We start from the raw sequence: 16,844 nt of genomic DNA on the forward strand, positions 1-16,844 counted from the left end.
CAGTCCCACAAAGTATTTTGCATCTAATCGTTATCCAAAAAAAATAAATGAACTCATGGACAAAATGTCAGAACAGTTTCAATTCAGCCAAATTGGTTGTAAGTATGTGAAAAGACACGAAGAGTACTCTCCTTTATAAAATGGGGTATACTGGTTAATATTATTCAATGTATATTTTTAAAGAAAACCTTTTATCAGAAACACACACACGGCTTATGTGCTTGATTAATTTGACATTATTGTAGGTTTCGCCGACCAATTTCAAAAAAAGAGTTCCCGTTCATCATAACAGGTTTAAAATCCATACCCATATTTTTCTTTCGTTCATACTGGGGTTTCTTCCATACTTCTATCACATCAACTCTCTTTTTCATCCAAACAAGTGTACGTTTTAGTCATTCTTTTTAACTAATTTGGATTCAAATATTTTAACCTACTCCAAATTAACCCTCCATCTTACAGAAATTGGTGGTCTGCATAAGATTTACTGAAGCGCAAAGTCTCTTTGTTTTTTCTTGCTTACATATTTTATATTTTTTTTAAACTTTAAGTGTTCAATTTAGATGTGATACCCCTTATGTAAGGCATTCCATATATTTCTTTCATTGTGAAATTTGCTCTTTAAACCTGGAGGAATAGGGTTAATGATATCCCTACTCCATAGTCTTAATACATGTACAAACTAAGTCTTTTTATCACAACAGAGTCGCTTGTACAAGGCTGCCTCAACATTTCTTGTGACGGTGTACAGGAACTATGCAACACTGACGATTCCACATGAAAAGTTGAATGGAGAAAGAAAACTAAGGCACTTCGATTGTGTGAATATGAAAACAGTTTGTATTCTAGTGCATTTCTCTACTTTTTTGTCTTTTACTTTCCTGGAAAACTCACTCTAAAGTCATTCATATGCATGCAAATAGAAATCAGGAAGCACCTGCCATAAGTAACCAACGGCTTTAATTGTTTAAGCATGAAAACAAAGTTTGCACAGTTATTTGTAAGTGCTTTCTGTTTTTCTTTCCAAGAAAATCCACTTTGATATATGGATCAAGAACCTTCCCAAGGCCTCCGATGAATTTAAATGGACGAAGGGACTATTTGAAGCCTAATCCACTCATCTAACAAATTACTGTTCGGAACATGAAATTAAATGACAGTTTTGGATGTTGTAATGGTGATGTAAAGAAGCACTCAATCTAAAATGCATCTACATGGCCATACACTGAATGGCATGAGTTTTTAATAAAATTGGCAAGGAAAACCAAAAGAGTGGTGAATTTTGGAGGCAGCTTTTTAGCTGAGCCGATTTGACCGACTAGTTTTGGTTTTGTGCCAATAGCTCCCACCAAGCCCTACACAATTTCAACCTGACACTGAAGCGGAAAAAATGTGACAACCATTGTTAAACTATTGTGTGACTTGATTCAATACACATGAAGTTTGCTGTATGCTTTGAGTTGCACTGAACAATGCAGTCTTATTGCAGTCTTGACACACTGACTACCAGCTACGAGTACACACATATTCGCAGGTGTACCAGATTCCACCACCATGAATACACTCATAGGAAATGAGAGGCTATTGTAATGTAAATTTGAATACACTGGCATCACTGAAGAACAAGACAAATATGCTGTTGGCAGTGTGGAGGGCGTAAACATCTGTATAATGCTCATGTTCAAACAGACACCTGAAAGGTACCTGTTAAATATGCCCACGTGCGTCCAATGCTTGGCAAATGGAACGCCCCTTTGAAATTATGCGCGGCAGTCAACGTGTTGAACAGGTCAATGATAACTGGAAAGACAAAAGCAGTCACCTCTCTGAAACGAGACAGTAGATCTCAGTCACAAAATCACTGATCCAGGAAGACTTCACACCAAGGGTGGACTAAATCTTTCTTCCTCAGTTCCTTTCTTTTCAAATCTTGCAATGCTCCTTGCAACACTCTGCTCAATAGTTCTGGATACCAGGCTTGATCCCAGGCCAGGCGAGTCCTCCTTGGACCTCTGCCCTGTGTTCCCACTGCCGGGGGAATGGGACAAAAGCTGCTGGGCTATTTCCTCGTTGTCCTCATACTCAAAGTCAGACGAGGACACCAGGGTGTTGGTGGAGGCTCTGGAATCGGTGTGTCCGGCCAGTGAGTCCGGAGTTCCTCTGGAATCTAGGCTTGACCCGGCAAGTGGTTTGGCCGCTTTGGTTCTGCTGCTCCTCGCTATTTGTCTTGATAAGGGAGGCTGTGGCAAGGAGTCCAAAGCCTCTGAAGCTACAGAGAGCTGGGGCTTATGCCCCACAGAAGAGGAAAAAGTGTCCTTGGCAGAGGCAGATGGCTTCGGCGATCCGGTGGATGTTCTGGGTCTGCTGGGAGCACCGTTCCTGCTCCGAATCCTGGAGGGTGGAGGCTCGGGCGACTTGAGGGAAGCCGAGACGGCAGGGAAGTCGGTGCTGTTTGAGAAGCTTCTCAGTGACAGGCTGGTCTTAACAGCTGACTCTGCACCCTGGTTGGAGCCCGTGTTGGACCTGTGAGGCTGGGGTGACTGCTGTGAATGTCGAGGTGATGGAGGTGTGTCCTGACCATCCAGGGATAGATTCTGATTGGCCGCTGTGTTGTGCTGGGTCGAAGTTCGGCTGAATACAGTTGGGCTCAGATCCTGGGCTGAATCCTGCGGGCCACTGTGACCATTGACCGTCCCTCCTCTAACTGACCCCTGGCCAGATGTTGCATCGCGCAGTGTCCTGAAATCGTCCTCTGCTGGTCCGTCCTGGCCCCTCCTTGCAATGTCCATGATCATTCCGGTGGTCGACGCAACAGTGGACGTTGCTCTCGGGTTCCTCAACAACTCTTTGATGGTGCTTTGGGAGACCACTGCAACTGTTGACATCAAATAGACAAGAACTGAGACTGCCAAAAGTCTTCGGAAATATTTTAAAGTAGATATCTAAGCTTGCTCCCACACAGCCAAGATTCACTGGTGCATTCTGCAAGATCAGGGCTTATGGGGGAATATTTGGCGAGTTACCCTCATTTTTTCATTGTACTGCAGAGCTAAAATTCAAGAGTATCTGAACCGGTATCAAGATCTTGAATTGTTGACAAAAGCTCTAATAGTTTGGCTACGACTTATTTCATAAATTGGCACTTAAAGTCCAACTACTCTAGACAGCCAAGTGGAACCTCATTGAGGACATGACTTACAAGACTGTGAATCGCTACTCTCCGATCGGGATGTCAGCATCTGCTCAGTGTCCAGTGAGCTGACAGGTGTGAGCAAGCTCAGTCTGCTTTCCGAGAGGCAAGACTCCCTTGCATCAGCTAGCAGCTTCTGCAAGACATCCTCTGGAAGTCTTGGCGTTGCCTCCTGAGGGTTTCATGTACACAGTGATTAGAGTTAGACCAGTGATTAGACAATTGGAAATAACTTGATAAGATCCATGCTTTTTTGTTAATATAGTCCATGGAATAGCCGCTTCAATGAAAGAGGTCTTAACAGCCATTAGTCAAGGTGACTGCAGCCTTGATTGAAGTAGACTTGAATCAAGTCGGACTTACACTGCTCTTCCCCAGCCAACCCTTCACTAGTCTGTACACAATGATATGGTCGTTGCACTCGGCAGCTCGAATAACTCTCGTAAAGGCATCCTCATTTGATAGCCTTTATTGTACATCGTTTACGTATGTCAAACATTACAGTAAGTCTGACTCGACGGATGAGCCAATCAGACCCCCGTCTGTGATGTGTAGTTATTCATTATTGCATATGAACGACATGTCTTGCATAATGTATACGGAATTTCCACCAATCAAAAGAGGTAAAACTTGAAATTCCACCAATTAAAGTAGTCAGCCTCGTAGACTTGGCATTACACTGCAGGTATGAACAATGTAAAAACAAGTCTGGCAATTTGATTGGCTGCTACCAGTTTTGGTAGATGAGCCCATTCGCCGTGTACAAAAAAGTTAGCAGATTCGTCAAGTTGGGATTTCTGACCTCTCGGTTATAAGTGGACACAAAAAGACGCAGTCTCCATATCCAAAGTATAATGCAGACAATGTCACAGAGGATCCTGACTTGGTTAAGTCTATGATTGAAGTTATCAATTCACAGTATTTGAAAAAAGATTCGTACGCAATTGGATTCACTGCCAGTTGCAACGACCAGCTTTATTAACTTGCATTTTGGGCCTTCACCTTCATTACTAATTTTAGGAGAAAAAAATAAATTTTTCTGACAGAGAAGCTGCTATCTTGTTTCAAACACCAAGATGGTGGAAATCCTTGATTTGGGGTGGTCTGGGACATAACTCTGTGTGGATAATTAGTGTTCATGCAGGTGGCAGCCTATCCTACCTTTTCCCAACATTGAGTTATTTAGCATGAAGCAATATGGTTTGGTCAAAGACGCTCATGACAACAGGCTATGACCTCACCCGCTGGTAGTTTGTTAAGTAATATGCATGCTTCACATGTGGACTAAAATTACTGTGGCAACATCTTGACTTTAAAGCTACAAACATATACGATGTTGGTGCAGATTTGGCAATTACTTGTATCCAATACAATGTGTTAAACATGGCGTTGTATTTTAGATTGTGAGGGGCCATTACCTGGGCCTTATAACTATCTTCATCCGCTGAAGAGTAGACGTGACCAGACCGAGGCGATGCTTGGAGGATGGAGTCGGTTTCCGTGGCAGCCCTGGAACTCAGCTCCGAGCACTGCTCCAACAGCTCGGACAGGTTCTCTTGAGACAGACGCGGGGACTTATAGATCTGGAGTGGAAGCAAAGCAAGGGAGACATCATCTCAAGACATCCCTATCCACGAGGGTGTTCTCCTCTGCATGGGCAAAACATGCTACACCATGTACGCTACAGTAACGATGCAAGCAGGCCTACCTCTCTCTCCACACGGTTCTCAAGGTATTCCAGCTCAACCTCAATCCTCTTCAGTCGCTCCTGCTGTGTCCTCTCATCTTTAGTGTCTTTAAGGATCTTCTCACCGGGTTCATCTCTATAGTAGCTGCCTCTCCCCTACAACAACAGAAACCACACTGAAAATTGTTGATTGGAAGGAAAATGAAAACATGTAGACTGGTGACGGGATCTCTATACACCCAGGGCAATACGCAGCTCCTGACATGTATCTGGTGTCCAGATGTCATGGTGATTCTTTCTCCCATGTGTCCTGAATGTTTGAATGCTGTGTAAGCCCTCTGATTGGTCGGTGGGTTCTGAGGGATACTACGACACTATTTTGCTCACTGCTAAAGAAATGGGCACAGACAGTCCATCCTCAGCCACTGCCAACATAGGATGCACTCCAGTCATTCACAATAGCAAAACAATGCTGCACTTCTTTCACAATTTTTGTTGACTGCATTTTTCGTTCTCCTGGAGGAAATTGCTCAGGTGCTTAGCTGTGAGCCTGGACAGTTTGAAGGTCATGTCAGCAAAACGCAGCTACCAGTGTCACCGCACAGTACACCCAATCTAATCAATTTCATGGAGCAGCTAAGTGGAATATATGACCAACGACATCTTCTCAGCTGAGTATTTCCAGAAATCCGAGCCCAACCCCAGTTATTCCATGCATGGCATTTGGGCATCTACATAAACTGATTTTTGACAAGCAGTTTAAGCAAATGATCTCACTTGAAAATGGCAGTATTTGGGGCTGATTTTTTTAATTCTAAAGACAACACGATATGGCAGCCAACTTTGGATATACAGCCAAAGTACCAAACAGCACAAACACTGATTCACCGGAGTCATATGAACAGTATTTTTGTATGGTATTTCTTATATCAACCTCGTATTTTTAAACACTCCAGGGCACCTCCAAAGGAGAGATGTTTGCTACAGCAACACGCCCTGCACAGTGGCCAGTGGTTAGAGTTTAACACACGGTCCACCTCCACAGAATTTGTGTGTGTGTACAAAATAAATGGGGATCAGCATGTTTAAACTTCAGCCACCGGCGAGTTGACATGCTCTTGATGTTTTTACCAAAGATCGTATAGCACCAAAGGCGCAAGATGGATAACTCTGCCCAAAAGGTGTAATTACCATGGGTGCCATTTGAGCAAGCAATACGCCCGCGCAGTTTACAGTAATGCTTAGGCGCAGGCTCACCAGGTGCACGTGCCTGCCGCGGCGCCTGTGTCTGTGCATTAATGTGCATTGCGCAGGCGTATTGCTTGCTCAAATGGCACCCACGCGATTACAAGGTTTAACGTGTATTTACAGTGAAGTTCACTATCTTGCGCTTCGCGGCGCTATACGATCTTTGGTTTTTACCCATCAGCCATATCTGTGTACATGGACAGCCGGGTCAATGCATCCATGGTCTTAAAGTGTTTAAACTGGGCCTCTGGGTTTGTGAAGTGAGTGAGCTTCCTCTCAGCACTTTGACATAAAAAGCATTCAGTCAAACAGAAAGTATCAAAGCGATTTTCGTCAGCTTGGGATTACCTGCGACGGGGTAGTGCTGATGTGTTCAAAGTCCTCAGCAGGGAGCAGAGCCTTGAGCTTGGCGTCGATGTCCAGGAGAGCTTGCTGCTCGTCGGCATCAGGGATGTAGCCCACTCCAGCTGACAGCTGCAAGGCATTCATGCCATGGGTGCTGTCCGCCTGGAGTTAAGAAATGACAACAACGAAAGTACATAGGCTGGTTTCCTCTTTGAGTATGATGTAATGGCTAGGATAACCCCTTTCTATTTTTAGGTGCCCCCCTTCTATTTTTAGGCACAACACATACAGTGTCGTGCACATCAGCTACTTTTTCAACAGTGCAAAAGTTGAGGTACCTATGCATACAAATACAAAGAAAAATTGAGAAACTATTTTTGACTTGTAATGCATGCTGGGAATTTACGAAAAAGCAATTTATACAAGCCCTAACATTCATGACACTGCCAAGAAACCATGGGAATTTGTTCAGAGAATTACAGCCAATTTAGAAAAGTTTTGACGCACCACGTGGCTCTGAGTCATGTCCGCGTGGTCCCCAACCAGCATGATTACAATCTCTTTTTTACAAGCGAGGGTTTGAAAACCAAAAAATTCTGGGACATGCACCCATGCGCTTGAGTACTTCTGTCTATAAAGTTTCATTTCTACAAAAATACAGTAAAAACATGCTGTCTTTGATATCTTTTCCACTTAAAAACTAAAGCACCTACTGTCCACCTGTCACTATTCTCTGGCTTTGTTCACACCAGTTCAGCTAAGTACTGGCTATAACTGACAATGTCATTCCTACAGATGACGTGCCCACTGACAGTAAGTGCATGCATACTGCCTGGATTTACATCCAGCTTGCTTCGACCTGTCTGCCACACTGTGACCATTACACTACACCAAAAGTACGACTTTATAATATCATATATATCAAGATTTTCAGTAATGAACAGGTTTCTCGTGTGCTTTTTTACACAAGAAGTCATCTCCACGTGATCACAATGCACTATTCTGTAAAAACATGGCACAGAACATTTTACATTTCTCTGGTAGGTAATTGAGGATTTGCTAAGTTGACACACACTAACTTTCTCCTCCTCATCCACCAGCATCTCGACGTCTTGCAGCAACTCCTCCAGACGTTTCTTCTCGTCGTCTGTCATGGCGATAACATTCCCTGCATCGCTAGCCAACTGTGGACATGAAAATGAACGACCAAATCAAAATAGTGTGCATAAACGCTAGGTCTTGCTCTTGCAAACGCTGCCCTGCAAAATTTGTAATGGTTACAAACACCATTTACATTTATGTAAAACAGTTATCAAGCACTTTTGCATGTTAAAGTCACAGTTCCCTCTGTTAGAAGCACCTTTTGATTTTGTATACGGAAAACAGCAAAATGTAAACACTGCCATTTTTGGCAATGTATAAATGATCACTCAGTATGCGTATGCAGTAGACTGTAATCATATGTCAGCCATCTTGAATTGAAAGTGAGGTAAAATCTTTCATTTTGGGAGCCTGAGACTAAAAATAACAGCGATGAAATGGAAGTGCATACAAATTCATGCCGATTTTTGTTTCCAATAAATTTGTGATAAATGATATCGAAATGTTTTACGCTGTGTCTGGAAGCGAGGTTTGGAACCCCCCAGAAATCTGGCACCATGCCATTGAACACATTGCACCGAATGATAGATTCAGGGAACAGGATTTTTGAAAAATGACTCCCCATGAAATAAGGTCTATCAGCAGTTGGAAAGCTGGTAGATTTAAATGCTGGGTCATTCTACAAATTTGGGGTCATTTTTTCTCCGTTCCTGTAATGTCTGGCATTTGATTTTTCATGTTTAGAACTCACTGTTTAATTTGAAAACTGAATAAGTACTGCAAATTTCCTCCCGAACAATTAAAAATAGTTTGAAATCAGTTTCAGTGATACATCCCTTGTCAAACTTGTCAGATGGTATACATGTCAGAGGTAACAGGGACAGAAAAATGCCACACTTTGGACCCCAAATTTATAGAATGACCCACCTGCTTAATAACCCCTGCATGGCAAACAAATGGTGCTGACGTTATAGTTCCAAAAAACCGACAAAGTGATCCTTCTTTTCTATCAAACATTGTTCATAGCCAACATCTCAGCTCTTCAAGGACCACAAACAGTTCACCATTTACATGTAGCTCTCTCCACTTCACCTAATTACATAGAAGGTTGTTATGAACCTACAACTTTCCTCTTAGTGGAGTCAATCTTGACTTCAGTAACCAACTTATGAGCAGATGGTACTGCAACGCAGTCACTTGTGATAAACGTTTTGTGCAGAGGTGCAGCAAATTTTCCACAAACAAGGGTTGACCTTTGTTTCAAAGAATAGGCCAGGATTAGAAAGCAATACACTTAGTAGGTGATGTCGTAAAGAAAATTACTTTTAGCAGGTATGTAACCCCAGACAGAGTTTGGAGGTAACCAGGGCCCAACACAAGAAACTTACATCTATGTTCCTCTGGATGAAGTCATTGCCCCCTCCTGGCAACGTGTCATCTGGACCTTTGGCCTTTGACCTTTGCCTACCCCCACGCTTCGTCTTGCCCTCACCCGCTACTTGACTACTTCTGTCAGTGCTGTTTCCTGCTTGAAGTTTAGAATCTGGTGGAAATGCAGAACCCAAAAAAAAAAACTTGGGCAGGTGAGTCGGCACTTTCCTAGTTCCACTGGTAATATGGATAAGGTTGTCACTCGGAATTCTTGGGAAGTTCTTCTTACTCCAAAAGGGAGTAACGACCTTTTTTACACTGGGAATACGTAAGCACCTAGTCAGTTCCCCCATACAGTTCTTTGATGAATAATATTCAAAGAGCCATATCCCCCTGAGAGATCCCTGTTCACCACTTCCCAGGTTGCATCGTGTATTTGGGACGTGATCCCCGGCTATGTGGTGTTTTAGGTTTCATGGCTTCAGACAAGCACCCCTGAACAAGCATATTGACAAATGGGAAGACTAGCCTACACTGGGCTGGAGAGCTCAGTTGGTAGAGCACCAGGACGGTGTTTAAAGAGGTCACATGTCCAAATTACACTCCAGTCAATTTCTCGGTTCATCTTTACAAATTAAAACAATCAGGGACATGTACAACAATGCTTTTGAAGCACGGTTGAAATTGGGAGCCTATTTTGCAAACTGTAGCAGTGACTCTAGGACTGAATCACTGCATGATGCCCTCACCTAATTCGATCCATCATAGTCAAAATACCTTTGTTTCTCGGGGCACCATCAGCCACGACCCCAGTGATGGGTGTATCCCCTTCAGCTGGCTGGGTCTGGAATACTGGATCCACTGGCTCCTGGTCCAGAGAAATCCCTGGAGACCCAAATGAAAATGATGTCATGCCAAAATCAATGTCAAAACCCTAGTCTTGCCCACTCCCCTAACGGTAAATATGATAAAAGCTATCCTGAAGGCTGTTCCACACAACAGGTGATTGTGAAGCGAACCGACGTCACAAAACATCTGCAGCCAAATTTGCTTGAGTTGATACGCATTCAACTTTTGTGAATTCACAGCGCAAACACTGCATCTGATGTCACAAAGCGGCATTTGTGTTCCCTTTTGTGGCAAGTGTGTACCGACGTTCAGTCTGGTTTCGAAACATTTCATCATACAACTGGAATAAAATCAAACTGGAATGCTTTCTTGATGTTAACCAGATTGCTTTTTAATGACTTGAGCCAAAATCATATAGAAATCACCAGGGTTAAAGGGCTGGAAAGTTTCATGACCACAAAGGTACTTCTCCTCTGCATGGCAATGGGTACTTGCCCTGATGGACTTAACAACGAGGAAGGGGTGGCAGTGTTGGGGTCCAGTCCATCCCAAGTCCTTTCACAAGGCCCCTTTGCACAATGCCTTTTTCCAAGACCAGTTGTGAGTAATTGGGTACTTGTTACTGGGGTCGTAATAAACAGTCATAGGGGTGGACGAGGACAGAGGAATGCTTCTGTCATAGCCCATCTGAATAGCATGTGACTCAGCTCATGACTGAGAGACTTGCGATGAGCTGGACGACAACGCTGATGAGAGGAGAGGGGGAGAATATGTCGGGGATGGGCTCGGGGCTGGTCTTGCTGACCTTCACTGTGGCTGGCTGGAGGCACCAGTGCCAAGAAGCGGCTGGTGTTGTCTGACACCTCCCGCTGTTCATCCCTACCCTCTGGCTTGAGGCCCTGCAGCTCTCGCTCCATGTCACGATGGGCCTGCAGCCGCTGGCGTTTCACCTCTTTCTCCTAGGAGAGACACAAATATTGGTGATGCAACTCTATTGCCAAAGGGTCCAGGCTAGGAATCGTCTCTGATATACACATTCTGTGAAACAGTCAGCTCCTAAAATAAAGCCAATTTTAGGTACAGTACCCAGCACATCAGTAGTCCGAGTATGGTACCTACATCAGGTTTATTTTTGGTAAATCTCATGAAACACTTTGTTACAGTGGGATGCCGCATTTGTCGATATTTAAAACCCACTCTAGGCCATGTGACTTAGCAGCCATAATCTATTAGCTGTATTCGAACCTAATTCACTGATAAACACTTAAAACTGACTGTGTACATGTATGTGGCATGTCAAGGAAGGACACTGTGACCGTTGATGTCATTCAGTCATGGGATGTCATGAGAAAACGCTGTCGAGTTTACAGATTTTCAGTGAGAGCTGTGAGATTGTCGGAAAAAGACCAGCTCTTTTAGGGTTAAACAGAAAATGTTTGAGACAAACTGGCTATACCTTGAGCACCTTCTTGGCCAGGATGCGGTCCAGTTGCTGCATCTTCCTCATGGCCTCTCGAATCTTGGGATCCGGGATGCTGTCCAGGGGATCAGGTCCGGTCGGCGATTTGTCAGCTCCACTGTTGCTACTTCTCTGATGACCCTCCTTGGATCTATCGTTGTTGTTGTGACCGTTGCTGTTTGGCTGCTGTGCACCCCCATCTTCTATTGACAAGGAAGGAAGCACATTCTGATTGATCTGTAAGGCTGTTTCTTTTTAATCCCTAATGACAATAGATATTGAAGAAAAAACGAGGGATATCAAATAGTACGAAAAAATGCTGGCAAGACACAAATCAACCACTCAAACACTGATACATCAACAACTATTGCTCAAGCTTTCTCCACACATGGGCTGATCCAGGTCAAAGTTTTGGAGTAGGAAGAGTGTTGGCCAGAGGTTACAATGTACTCTTTTCAATAAAGGCAAAGTAATAACATGTAAATACAGATTGTGTCATGTCCTATTAGTAAGCTTGAGAAACCCAAAGGCAATGCACACCCCTGACCATGACAGTTCTAGCAACAGAATTAGTAGATGAGCCACATCCATATGTGGCTGGAAATAATGCATGAGTCCATGGACGCCACTGGGCTAGCGGCTGCAGCTGCCTCACATAGACTTATGTCTCACTACAATCCATAGCCAAGTAATTTGGACACAGTTTGTTCTTTGTTGGGCAACCTGCTATTGACCAAAAGGAATGGAACAGGGAACGTACATGTATCAAGTATTCAAATGGACTTGCTTATGTACAGTTTAAAAAAGGATGACTAAATTTTCATCTGAATGTGCACAAACCCATGTAGCATCTTTGCATGAACACTTAGTGGCTATGGCATTCAACTGTCACCATATCATTCTCTGTTCCACTGTTATTGGGTGAACTGTGATAATCAAACGCTGGATGAATCTCGTCTCCAATAGGCCCCTGTAACCTGTACTGATGATGCCGCACTTTCAAATGGCGGCAGCGGGGCCGATTGAGCACCATGGCAGAGTGTGGCACTGGGTCACAGTCATCGCTTTCCTTATTTTCTTTTCAAGCCAAGGGTCAGTTGAAGTCATTCATGTTGCATTACCTTTGCCGTCGTCTGACTGGCTGCCCACGTTGCATTCGCTGTCGGAGTCCGAGGAAAACAGCTCAACGACCTCCAGGTCAAACTCCTGTGTGAGATGGAAACAGCATCCAGGACACAAGCTTTAAGGAGTACGTGTGAGTGTGGGTCCACATGATGGTTCTGGAGCTAATGCCTTTTATGAACATAATTGTTCATGAATGGTTCAATGATTTGAAGGCAATAGGCAACAAGTACACTGTAACACTAGACATCACTTTGTCAGTTGCTTCTCAAAAGGCAGGTTATTAACTGATGTGGGTTTATAAAGGCCACGTGCCTGAGTACCTCTATGGTAAAATCAAGTTAGCATGAGAAATGACACACCAATGTCAGAAACCCATACAAAATCTCTGCAATTAATGCACACTGATAGAAAAAGAAAACAGGATGGGGAAAAGGAAGCCCCTGGAGATGAGAAACAGCTTTATTTATGTACTTGGCCTTATGACTGAAAAACTGTGAGGCTCAACATTGTGGTCTGGTTGGACACCAAAGGCCGAGTTTGATGCACAAGTCAGCGGTCAATTTCATTCACTCAATTTTTTGCGTAAAATAAATCTTGGATACCGAGTAAATCAACCAGTGCTTGGCAAGTGGTTGCTGATGGGACTTGGCCCAAGACAACTACATGTACTCAAACATTTACAGTCTCTTGAGTTTGGAAATGCTCCAAGCATGGGAAACAATGATTTCTCAACCCAGTCCATCTGTGGGGGGGGGCAGAAAGCCAGAAAAGAAATAGACAGGAAAAGTATTGTTTCTCCTTGTTTGTACAAACTCCAATTGTATTAAGGTTGCGAGGACAAGCCAAATTGCTATTTTATAACTGATACCTTGTTGTAACAGTATAGGAAAGAATTCAAGAGATCGGGACCCTAAGAACGTATGCTTTTTACAACAGTGGTGTTGGTTAATAATGCTGCTTACCTGTTGATTGACAACTGGGGACTCAGGAGGTAGGATCTCTAGGGAGTTGCTTGTGTCAACCCCTTGCCTAGTGCTACCAGCAGATGATGGGGTTCCCAGTGAGACACGACTCCCCGGCCGGTGATGACTGCGATGGTTGCTGGCTGGCCGGGATATCTCAGCTAGACTACCTCTGGTGATATCCATTGCTCTGCGAGATACAAAATGTTTGCAGTCATGTGTAAAAATTTCCCAAATGAGTGAACGGATTCAGATTGGATAATTTTTTTAAAAAAAAAGACCACTATAGATTCTTACCAACTCAACTAAATGGAACTGAACAGCTGAAAGAAGAATTATTCAAATAATTTTGAAGGCTTGAGTAAAAATTTTAGTGGTTACATTCTTAATCTGAGCTAAATAGCTTCGACAACAGGATGGTCTGCTAGGCCTGGAGGTCACAAAACTGGTAGGTCTAAGTAGAAACACAAGAAAGTGACCTGCTCTGCAAAAAGGGCTTCCAGGAATGCTGTGCTATTTCATGCATAAAGGGCTTTCTATTCGGAAAAGGGTGATATCAGTTTTACTTCTTGGTTTATTGGCTAATATTATATCAATACTTTCGTAATTTATACAAAGAGCCTCGCTGTTGCTATGGACATTCAAGAGACTTCCTTCTTTGCTGATTTCTTTTTTCACTTCCTGTGTTTAAGGGCTTTACCTGTGAAAGCACTTCTGTTAAGGCCGTGAGAATGAATATCCCAGATTTCCGTCCACCGCCCGCATACTGCTGAAACAGCCACCAAACAAGTTCATTATTTTCCAAAAAGTTATTATTTCAGAAAAACTGTTGTTCTTTTCCGTCGGGAATGGTTAAAAAATGGCTGCAAAGTAAACTGGACTTTGTAGTGTGCCCACATACAAATGGGATGAGGCAATACGGACTGAGAGGTAGTCTACTTTCAAGGTTGGTTCCCTTTGCATGGACGCGTACTCCCTATCGATGTGCAGTTTGCTCACCAACTAATGAATAATGAATAATGAAAAAAGCCTCATGGATTTTCAAACTTGTCTAGACAGAAATCCGGGAAGTTCTTCCTCATGGCCTAATGTGATATGATACAAAAATCAGTACAGACTACATGTATCTCCAGATTGCAAACTGCCACAGGGTTCAAACCTACACTAAATTAAAGCTATAATGTAACCAATTCAAATGAGTATGTAACTCAGTTTAAAAAGAATGTCCCATAATACCCATTTTTGTGGAGTCAGTCACATATTTTGCATATGTATTTTTAAATACAGCTGGCATTGTCTCACAGCATTATGAACGTTGAATATCCCAACTGATGTGGGGTTTGCAATTAACATAACATGATGGGGTTTCGTGATCTTCCATCCATGATAAGGTAATTCTTTTCCAAACAGAAGTTGAAATGCTATCCTTTGATTCAAATCAGAATGTACACTAATTGTAGGATATGTCACTTTTCTCATGATTCATGGCTCTTCGAGAACTTATTTCAAGAGAGAAAAGTCTGCAATTGCACTAAGATCTGACAGAAGTCTGAATTAGGGCCAAGGCCTCATAACGTTTGGGCCTAGCCTTAGGCAGCCTATGGAGCAGCGCGGATACCTGGGAGTTTCACAAATTTATGGGTAGCAATCACATTGCGCGGGTGAAAGCAACTGCAACGAGCGTGCGTACGTATTGAGCAAAGAAAAGAGAGGGCATAACCTGATCCTCGGACTGACTGATGCATGCGTACGTCGCCAAGGTCGCTGTTTTCACCGGCGCAGTACCTGTCATTTTGCAAGAATCCCGGATGTCCATGCTACCCCAAAGGCCTAAATACAAATTCATGTTCACAGTGACAATGTAGGTCTATAGGCCTAGAACAGAATTACTGCAGTAGGCCAACAATTACAAAACACTCACTTCACTGGGCATGTTCACTGCTGTGCTGGAAGGCTACAGCCTAATTTAGTTTTAGGAAAACACTCAAGGACTGTCAAATGGCTGGGTCACACAAAAACACCTCTTATCATGCTTAAAGTTAGCCCCACTAGTGTGGCACGGACTCTCGCTACCATAGCGAGAGTCCATGCTACACCAGTGGGGCTAGCTTAAAGTTATGGAATCACGACAAAAGTGGAAACGTTACAGCCTAGGCCTATAAAAAGCGGTCATACTAATTAGCGTCAACACAACGGGTCGTCAACACAGCCTCAACACCTCCAAAACACGTTAAAAAACAAAAGAAGCTGTATTCCATAGTAAAAAGTGTTCGAAAGGATATTTTGGCTTAACATCAACTGGTTAAACTCTAGGAAAATTGCCGATTTAATTTTGCCGAAAGTGAAATCAGCAGCCATGTTGCCCCTAGGGCAGCTGGGACCATACTAATACACTAGAGGGGTGGTAATACATGTTTAACAAACATAGGACAGTCAGTCGGATCATCCACAAAATGTAAATATTTCATAATAGGATGTGATCGTAGTCACAATCAAAAAAGATTGAAATTTACAAAATGCTAACTCACAACATGATCCAAACAATGCACAAACCATCTGCAGCTGCCGGTTCCCTCCAAAATGAATCTTACGAAACCTGACAGATTCACCTTCGGTTCGCACAATGTCAATCATGGAGGTAGAAAAAGACATGACATGCACCATGCATGGTCTGGCATGTCTGGAGGCTAGGAAGGAAGACACACCATGCACCTGATGCACAAGGGCATGTGATGCGATGACGGAGAAGAAATACAGCCACTGTTATATGATATATTACATCTGAGGCTAATGGGAATGGCTACGCAATAAAAACATAGCTCGCGGGCCTAGGCCTAATTAAGTTAGGACCCTTATTAACATCACGACAATTGACATGAACTTGCCTCTTACCATTAAAGCAAGGAGAAAACAATACCAAGAATGCTGCGTCAATTAAAGTTACTCCGATAATACTCCAACTCAAGTCGCTTCCTCCTCAGGCATGGTTCCTAGACAACGACAACGCGCCGCCATGTTCGTTCCTCTGCATTGTGTGGAGCATCATGGGATACTCGTACTCCAACGCGAGAGCGCGAGATATTGACACAGCACGCGCGCCACAGGCGGGGTCAAAGGGGGGGGGGGTTGTAAAAATGAAAACAGGTAGTGATTGCGGTTATAGACAAAAGGTGATATTTCTGAATATAAACCACTCTAATTTCCTACAAGTTGCAAAAATAACACCTTTTGGTTGGTTTAGATTTCGCCTCCGATTCTTTCAAACCGGTGATTGCCTATTTCCCACTGATTTAAAATATGGAAGCATTTTCATTTTATGATTTAGTATTTTAAGTGTATTATCCGGAGTTCTGATAGCTGCGTGGGATTTTAAACACTTTCTGATTTATTCTTGTACTTTGTACGGATTGCCGGTCATAGTTTTAGCAGCCACTTGTAGGAAAAACACGACTGTGACGTCAAAAGAACAGACCCTATTGTCTTCATGCAGACAAGTATACAAAGCAT

At 43.2% G+C, this 16,844-nt stretch overlaps 1 protein-coding gene across 5 annotated transcripts; it reads right to left on the reverse strand.

Moving 5' to 3' along the window:
- Positions 1–366: 366 nt before the first annotated feature.
- fsip1 (fibrous sheath interacting protein 1) lies at positions 367–16,363 on the reverse strand. Of its 5 annotated transcripts, none has more exons than XM_087144414.1 (14): positions 16,230–16,363; positions 14,038–14,103; positions 13,338–13,525; positions 12,372–12,456; positions 11,248–11,453; positions 10,597–10,750; positions 9,720–9,827; positions 8,960–9,114; positions 7,550–7,654; positions 6,474–6,632; positions 4,899–5,033; positions 4,609–4,773; positions 3,200–3,362; positions 367–2,875 (listed from the first exon to the last, which is right to left on the reverse strand). In XM_087144414.1, the coding sequence occupies exons 3-14, from the start codon at positions 13,521–13,523 to the stop codon at positions 1,878–1,880; spliced, it is 2,619 nt and encodes an 872-aa protein (XP_087000540.1). In that variant the 5' UTR covers positions 13,524–13,525; positions 14,038–14,103; positions 16,230–16,363; the 3' UTR covers positions 367–1,877. The 5 variants fall into 5 exon arrangements, with proteins under 5 accessions (XP_087000540.1, XP_022107762.2, XP_022107761.2 ...); XM_022252070.2 differs by having other exon boundaries at positions 13,338–13,527; positions 14,038–14,106; XM_022252069.2 differs by lacking the exon at positions 14,038–14,103 and having other exon boundaries at positions 13,338–13,527.
- Between the last annotated feature and the right edge of the window lie 481 nt (positions 16,364–16,844).

This window comes from Acanthaster planci, linkage group LG01 (genome assembly GCF_054643075.1).
Source record: "Acanthaster planci isolate LZ-2023a linkage group LG01, COTS_SCS, whole genome shotgun sequence".
Classification (NCBI taxonomy): domain Eukaryota; kingdom Metazoa; phylum Echinodermata; class Asteroidea; order Valvatida; family Acanthasteridae; genus Acanthaster; species Acanthaster planci.